At 49.8% G+C, this 8892-nt stretch overlaps 1 protein-coding gene across 2 annotated transcripts in view; it reads right to left on the bottom strand.

Annotated features, from left to right (window-relative positions):
• Window positions 1-5481: 5481 nt before the first annotated feature.
• lrrtm4l1 (leucine rich repeat transmembrane neuronal 4 like 1) overlaps window positions 5482-8892 on the bottom strand; it is a 39505-nt gene continuing 36094 nt past the window's right edge. For both annotated transcript variants that reach the window (XR_004785107.2, XM_035609164.2), the window contains exon 3: window positions 5482-6272. Coding sequence is in view for 1 of the 2 variants with exons in the window: in XM_035609164.2 (XP_035465057.1) it covers window positions 6207-6272 (66 nt within the window). In the remaining variant the exon portion in view is untranslated. The remainder of the gene's footprint in view (window positions 6273-8892) is intronic.

Below are 8892 nucleotides of genomic sequence, written 5' to 3'. Positions count from 1 at the left end.
TGGAGAGGAGGATATTCGGACGCTTGATGAACGGCTTTGCGAGCAGCCCAGACTGCTGAATTGGCGGCGGGGTCGGGACGTGGCGGGGGGACGTAACGTACGGGCCCCCCGCGGGGACACCCCTTTGTCTCCGCGGCGACATTTCACCGTGATCACCGGCGAGCAGGAGGAATTATTGTGAGCGGCGTTGGCAAAGAGCAAAGTTACTGCCGCATACCTGATGTCCCCTCATTAGCAATGAATCATGTTATTTTGCTAGGGCAGCGTTGCAGATCAGAAGAAGATCGCGAATGATTGAAGGCAGGTCGCTTCGATGTGGATTTGTATCGGAATCTGTCTAATTGGGATTCTCGGCTGCGCATCTGAACATGTGTGCTGCGCATTTCCTTCCCTGTCCAGAGGAAGACGTTACCTTGATTGGAGTGCAGTCCCCCAAAAAAACTAATTTGGGGATATTATTTGCGCACGGACCCGGTGGTGTCTTGTGGGAATCGAAGCGCATCAAAATAGCGAGGGGCGGTATCACCTGCGGCCGAGTGAAATTCCTCTTGGATGGCTCCAAATTGGCAAGGGAACACAGGGAAATGAATTAGTTTCGACTGTGACGCACCCTTACCGCTCCGCTCCGCTCACAACACGTTTTCTCTAGTCTTTCTGCGTGATGAAAAAACAAAACAAAACTCAACTGCCTTTTATTGCGACCGACATCAATGGGTAACTCTCCTAAGAGATGGTTTGGCCACGGTTGAAATGAGTTCCGATTTGGACAGCCTCGGATAAATTCGGCTTCAAAGAAGAAGAGAAGGAGAGAAAAAAGAAGGAGATCGAGACTCACGTCGTCAAATTTTGAATCTTAATATCGAAGATCACTGCGGCGCGGTTGTGAGTCACCAGATGTCTCGGGCTTCTCTACCTGTGCAATATCAAAGTCTTATCATGTTACACTGTATATAATCTCTTTACATTGTTCATATTAATTCTATTTCGTACATCTCCTCATGTTTATATTGCATATAATATAATATATATTATATGCCATAATATATAAATCCCCTTGCTGGCAAGTGTCCCAACAGTGGGACTAATAAAGGATTATCTTATCTCATCTTATAAGTGTGTTGTGATTCATGTCACAATTAAGCTCTGTTCTAATTGTACGTTGCTATTTCGGGTGCCTCTTTTGTATCGTGGCGCTTTTCACGCAGTTTATTTCGCTTCTTCTTTTTTTTTTAATTGATAGGCGCTCGTGGTTTGCATGGTTGTCATCTTGTTTTCTTATTATTTCAGTCCAGACTGGTTGTTGTTTCGCTCACAGCTCAATAATATCCTTTCTATTATTGGCTTCAAGAAAGGAAAAGAAAACAATATGCCTCCGTGGCAACATTGACATTTTCTCCACAGACTTCATATTCAGCTGAATATGAGGGGAACTATGTCAACCAAAAAGCGAAGGTCATGCGAGGCAGCTTGCTTCGCTGTCATACATTATTCCACCATCACCTGCTGAGCTCTTGTTCCGCGGCTTATTCCGTTTCCGCAATAAAGGCCAAACTCCAGCTCCACGTCCGACGTACTGATGGTCGTCTGCTGCTAATCGGCGCCACGTGGTTTTCCCCCATTAAGTATGACTTTTTTCCGCTCCGAGGCACGGCGCTCGGGAATGTAATGTCTTTGCCTGGTGCTTCATATCAGCCGGATTTTTGCAGTTCAGCTCCATCAGCTCCTCATTATATAAATAGGAAATCCGCTGCAATGGAGCGAATGGAGATATTAAGAGATGATATGTCGTTGAGAGGAGGTTGGTGATGCCGGACGGCAGATAGATTCCATGTCATGTAGAGCATGTATGCTTGTACAGTCAGTTTATTTCTGTATTAGCTTGGTGTGTGGACAGTGACGACGTGAACGTCACCAAATATCAACATCCTATGTCACGTTCCCTTAAATAAACCAGTTTCTTATGAGTCAGAGAAATGAAATACAGCTCCTTCAGGTTCATTTTTAGAATTGCTGTTGACCGACATTGTGGAAGGAAGCGTTGTTTTATTGTATTGTACTGCAATACAAACTTCTGACTTTGAAAAACTTTTGACTCTGACCTGCGGACGGGGAGGGGGACATGCCTTCCAGGCAGCCTCCTCCTCGGAATCGATGGTGCACGCGGCCAAAGAGTAAACACTTCCTCAGTTCCCACGGCGCTGTTTGCTCTTCCTGATTGAAATGAAAAAAAAAGAAAAAACCCAAAGGAGGCGAAAAAGCAAGGGGGGAGAGAGAGAGAGAGAGAGAGGAAAAGACCAGCAGTTGGCGATGACGGCACCAGAGATGATCTCAACGAGAACCCCGAGTCGGCGGCAGATGGCCGAGGCAGACGATCTGTCGAAGGCCACTTCTGGCGGTGGGTTCGCCAAAGCGGCGAAAGCCTCACCGCTCGTCTTCAATGACGGAGTTTGGTGTATCCTTGCCCCCCCCCCCCCGACACACTCACCTCTCTCCTGCGCAGTCGCTGACTCATCTGCTCCGGACGCCGCGGCGACACTGAGCACTGGATTTGCTTGCTCTCCAAAAGTCGTATGCTTCCTCTCGGGTTCTCGTCAGGTTTGACCTTTAGCTCGCGACGCGCCACGAAATCTGACCAGGTCACAGCGGAGTCGAGGAACTCTTTCCTCACCACATCTTTTGCCTTCAGTGCATTCACTCCGTGACCGCGCTCAGCCCTGCATTTCTTTGCTTCAGACTTTTAAACTGGCACCTCATCATCCGGCCTGCGACGGCAGATGAGGACGTCGCCTGAGAAGTTACGATGTTTACAATGTCACGCCGGGATGGGGAGGGGGGGAGGGGGAGGGTGGCAGCTCGATAAATCTTACAGATCAGTGTGTTTTGCTGATAGTTTTTAATAACGTCTTCTTCCCCGGGGTGGTGCACACCGTTTGGACTCGGGTCGGCGGCGAGGCCCAGGCCGCATGAATTATGCATGGCGCCCGCCCGCGGGCATACGGCGCCGTCTGTGTGCACGAGCCGCGCCGGAGGGGAGCAGACCGAGCTGCACCGGCATCGCGGAGGGAACGGCGGCGCATTCATGTGAGACGGAGAGAAACGCAAAGATGTGCAACACAGGTCACGTGAAAGATATTCCGAAAGTATCCGTTTTACTCCGATTACTGCGAGCAGCCTTCTCCCTCATTATTAATGAATCTGTCAGGTACGTTCTCCGTTCATTTTTAATGTTCAAGGTGTAAAAATAAGACTCTCACGATGAGTCACGAGTGACGCACGTGACCGTATCGTCCTGTGTTTTTCGAAAACAAAAGGAACTTCTAAAAGCAGCATGAATCATCTATTTCACATTGCAACGGCAGCCTCAAAATCCTTTGGCCGGTACGCTGACTTGGGGACGAACGGCGCCTCTTGTCATTCCCACGCTGCGCTCTGATTGGCCTGCCTGCTCGGGCGCTATGCAACGTAGGATCTCCCACAAGACGAGTGCGATCTAGCGACAGTCGGTCGCCCTGAGCTGCTGGAGTCGGGCCCAGCGATTTCGAGGCTAATACAGAATTCGGATCAGCTCAGAAGACTTTAAAAATGAACAGGGTTACTGTGCCATAGTCAACAAGGAAACTCTTGAAATATCCAGAAATTGGAGTGTGGTGTTTCCGTTACAGTGACATCACTTCCAGTATTCAGGGAGCCGGGCCAATCGTCGCTCCAAGTCGTGCTCAAGCTAAACAGTTAAAAAAAAAACAACACTCCCTGCTGTTCTCTGTTTCACGTAACCAATGAATTTATTTGAATCATTTGTTTTTTTTGGCCTGTTCGTGAGACAAAATGACTTAAAAAATGCAAAACAGCGATGACGCGGAGAAGCATGCGAGTGAATATTCTCTGATACATTTAAAAGCAGATGAGCAGCTTCATCATTAATAAGATAATAAGCCGTACTTCGGCGCACAAAGCTGTCCACTCTGGTTGGTCCTCCCATTTCTAGGAAAGTGACATACCACTAAAGGGGCTAAAAGGGAAAAAAATCCTCGGTAGCTCGGGTGAACTGACCCCAGTTTAGCGGCAATATGGTGCGACGGCGTCGAGGTCGGCTGACGTCACAAGCGCGATGTTTTGGGAGCGAGATGTGGGCGGCGGAGGAAGTGGCCGGCCGAGAGAGGGAAGACAGGTAGAGAGGAGAGTGGGGGAAAAGAGCGCCACGGGGGAGCGCCGGGCGGATCGGCCATCTGGAGTCTCTCGCTCAGAGCCGACAGCCCGTCATGTTCCGAAGGCAGCGAACGCCGAGCAGAAAATTCACTCGACCACCCCCCCCAATGGAGATATGCAAGCCATTACACGAGAGGCGTAATTAGAGGGGGGGGGGGGGGGGGGGGGGGGGCGTGGCCTCGCGCAAAAAAAAGCAGAGCTCGGTCGAAACGGAGATCAATGTTGTGCTCTCTAAATTAATGAGGCTAATGTGGATGTGACAGCCCCTCGTCAGGGGGGGGGGGGGGGGCGACGACAGATTTCAACGGGTGTGAGTATAGACATGAACAGCACAAGCTTATTAAATCACAGTGGACACAAGCAATAGGAGAAAGACTCCACACACACACACACACACACACACACACACACACACACACAGAGCTTCGACACCCAAATAAATGATTGATGAATATTTTAATTCTGACCAGTTCATATTGCTCACCACTAAAGTCGTTATTTTTCCTTATAAAACATACTGTTGAAAGTGAACAAAGAATACAAGTGCTTACTAAATATCAACAAATTGAAGGAGGGGGTGGGGGTGGGGGGGGGGGGGGGGGGGGGGGGGGGGGGGGGTGAAGCAGAAATTTACAATAGAAAATTACCATTTTCCTGCATAAGAAAGAGGAAACGGACAAATAATCCACAACTTGAATGCGTGTGGGGACTTGATGGAGAGCGCAGGGACACATCTCGCTGGACGGGGGCCGGGGGGGGGGGGGAAGAAAAGTGAAGCGTGTGTTAAACGTCAGTCGTAAAAACGTGAAGCAGTGGGTCGGAGTCACCTCTTCAGGGCGAGAGCTTCCCCCTGATGTCGCAGGGTCTGTTCACAAAAGACGTACACGATACACAACACATGGTGGTGGGGGGGGGGGACCCGGGAACGAGGGGGCGAGTTGAGGCTTCTTTTGGATTTTTGTTTTTTTTCCTGGGATTTTGTATTTTAGGGACAACACCGGATCGATTTTTCCACCCGTGGTTTTCGGAGCCAAAAAGCCAAAAAGCCACGAAAATGCTCCGTTTTGGCTCTTTGGTATTTGGCGTTGCAAAAAAAAACCCCCGGCAGAAACACATGTTCATAAAGTACAACATTAACAACGTTACATCTGCAGAAAAAAAGTACATTTGTACCCCTGACAGGAGCCTTTTCTTTTTTAATCCCCCCCCCCCTTTGCTTGTCCCGTCCTCGTCGAGATTTGATTGCAATTAGAAAAACAGAACAAACGACCCCCCCCCCCCCAAAAAAAAAAAAACAAACCTTCACCACACGTCATTGACTGACGGACGTTTGCTTCCCTTCAGGCAACTCTTCCACAATTCCTTAAAACAAGTTCTTCCAGCAGTCCCCCCCCCCCCCCCCCCCCCCCCCCCCCCCCCACATTGGAGCAGATTCCTCGCCACTGACTGACGGGTGCACGGAAATCCTGTAGCACTTTGATTCAGTGTTTCTGATGAAACCCCAAATGAGCGAGAGACGGCGGCCGCGATGCAAACCCACTCTGAGTGGCACGCGCACGCGTTCTGGCGGCGCAGGCGCGGAGCCACGCGTTCGCGTGCGTGTGCAGTCAACAATTCATTGCCCAGTTTTTCTCCCTTTGTCAAGCCTCCTTGAGACGGTCCAGGCCTCGCGGAGACGACGAACTCTTGACGGCGGAGCGGCCTGTTCGTGCGGTCGAGAGCGTGACGCACCGCAAAAGAAAAAGCTGATGATCGATGACCACAGGCCAAAAAAGGACGTTATAAAATCTTAAGAAAAAGAAGAAGAAGAAGAAAAACTAACAACAACAACAACAGCATTTTCTCCTCTTTGATGTCCTTGTTTTAAACGTATGTCTTGAAAGCGGACGATGGGAGCCAGCATCCTCACGGGGTTTGTCCTTCGCGCGCCGGCCTCCGGTATCCCTGGCAACCGTCCGAAGCGGGAAAAGAACCTCCAGCTCCCGGCTCTTCTCGTAAGGTCAGCGGATGGTGGGCACGTCTCCCAGCCAGGCACCGGGTAGGGGGCGCGGACACGTGTACTCATTCTGCGAAGGCAAGAGAAAGACAGAGACAATGGAAGTTAAAGCCATTCAACAGCTGCTCCCGCGCCGGTCGCAGGGCTGGTGGTTACAATGTAAAAGTTAATTACGGCGCCCGGTGATTCGATAACGGCACAATGGGGCAGTGACAGTGCCAGCGAAAGCAAATTAGGGGTAAGCAATTAAGCAGATGATGAAACATCAAGTGCTTAGATAGCTCAGAAGGCTTAGGTCCCCCCCCCCCCCTCGCCGGTGTCTCACACAGAACCCTCTCAAGCTTTCATCATGAAAAGTGTTAATTAAAGCCGACGACGAGAAAAAGAAAAAAAAAGGGAACCTGCCTCCTGTCTCGTCACTTTGTGTCGTGCATTGTTCCGACCGCCAATGAGATTTCAATTACGCTCCAGTCGGGCGCCGATCGGCCTCGGAGCGATTTTTTTCAAAAGAGGCAATATATTTCCTGCACATTTATTTAAGGTTAAGGTCTTTTTCTGCAGTAAAAAAGGCGTCTTTATGAACAGGGGAGAAGGAGAGTGGTCATGGTAAAGGATGCAAGTAATCGTGTAAGCAGCCCCAGTGTCTACTGACTACGCCGCAATGGACAAATACAAAGCGATTCAAATGAAAAGGAACCTAGAAAAAAAACACATATTCATACTTTTTTTTCTTCTCTCGATATGATAACGTCGCAAATTAGTGAGAGATTTTTGACATTCTGCTCCCCGCTTTAAGAACTGATCTCCACGCGCCGAAAAACAGGCACAGTTATCCAGTGTATGTATATATATATATATATATATATATATATATATATATATATATTCGAGATTGCCTCTCAGCACTAGTGTTTGGAAACCCCTCTACTTTATGACTTAACCTTTATAAAGGGCCTTTTCGGGGACTTGGCTACAGGTAAAAACACACACGGCTTTTAATAACACAAACGCCGCGAGCCCTTTTTTTTCCGCCAGGCTCAGCAATTTTTTCTAAAGCTTTTCAGAAACCTGCTGGAAATTATCCCGGCTCAACCTTCTTCCCTTTTTCTTTTTTCCACCCCCCTCTCATTTCCGCCGCTCGGGCTGCGGCGCGCATCTCCGTGACACGTGGGGGGGGGGGGCCCGAGCAGAACTCCGATTTGAGCGTTATCAAGCGAGCCGACGGGTCCTCACTCAACTCTTTATCGGGCTCTCAGGTCGGAGCGCGAGCGGGGGGGTGAGAAGACGGCTGCACAAGTTGTCGACAGTGCGGTCCAATGTGTGACATTGAAGAGCCAAGATGCTAACCGGGCCTTTTTGCGCTCAGCGCCTTGATTTCCCTTTAGATTCGCTGCTCGTCATAATGTGCAACTGTTTGCTACGCGGACATCTGAGCGGTGGTTTTTCAAAAAGGAATGTATTGCGTGTATCTTTTCTTGGCATGACAGGACTTGGTAGCTGAGGATGTGGTTGAACGCCCTCCGCCAGTCCTCAGCGCTTCTGAGACGGACCCGCTCGCGCCCGCGATGGTGACAAAGGGATGAATGCTGCTGCGCAGTGACGGGGAGCGGCTTGACCGTCACAACTGGAATTTTCCAGGTGCATGTGCTGTCGTCGTCGTCGTCGTCGTCGTTGTTGTAGGAAACGAAACCGCTCCGCTGCGGTTTTCTTCAGGGACGACATCCCGTGGCCTTTTTACAAAAAGGAGCAACATCGCAATGGCATAAAGTGGGAGTCGGTTCTAGCAAGAACTTGGGGAGAGAACATTCTCCTCAGGGGCCAGGGCCTTCCGTTCCCGCTAACACAGAATGGCAGCGCGTGGTCGAGGGGAAGCGGTTGGTTATTAATACTGTTTAAGATCACAGAGAACCCCCCCCCCGTCACTGTCGATGTGAAACGCCAGGGCTCGTGCGATGTCCGGTGACAGGCCAACTGTCAAGACGCATCGCGGCATCCTGGGTGTGATTTAGAATTTCTCGGAGAGTGCGAAACCAAGTTTTTGGGGGTTTATTACCTAAAGGACAAAACACTCGCTGGCCTTCGCAGGACTTGTCTACCCCTCGTTAGAATCTGCCCTCGGGAACGTTGTGTTTTCCCTCACGCAGAAAACACACAGGATACTTAAGACGGCATTTCTATGCCTTCCGTCCCCAGACATGGGGGGGGGGGGGGGGGGGGGGGGGGGGGGGGGGGGGAAAGAGAAGTTATGAGAAAAGTTGTCAGCTGGACAACTCCGCCCTGGTGCCCGGAGATGACTTGGCTGATGGAGCCTCAGTGAAATCCTCGGAGGGACCGGCCCCAGATGTCCCCCCGTATGCAGTACGCCCTTGAAAGTTCAGTATGCATATACAATATATACTGTATGAAGGCTGCAAAGATTAAATCACTGTATCAATGGAAGGCCCCTCGTCCATCCTTTACACAGTCACGGATATTATTGGTCGGCACGTCCATCAGTCTAACCCCGTATCGATTACATTGCATAAGAAGAGAAAAGCGAAACAGAATGGCGTTAATGTGATATTTGAGATGGGATCTGCATATGATTTAATACTCTCTTTGTTTTTGAAAGGAGCTATATAAATGGTCAGTATTAATTATTGTTAATATAATGAAAGGCGGGCACATTGGTGTGATAGGTCTCCATTCAT

The sequence above is a fragment of the Scophthalmus maximus genome, chromosome 20, assembly GCF_022379125.1.
Source record: "Scophthalmus maximus strain ysfricsl-2021 chromosome 20, ASM2237912v1, whole genome shotgun sequence".
NCBI classification, from domain to species: Eukaryota; Metazoa; Chordata; class Actinopteri; order Pleuronectiformes; family Scophthalmidae; genus Scophthalmus; species Scophthalmus maximus.
This window is presented reverse-complemented; position numbering and strand designations above follow the sequence as displayed.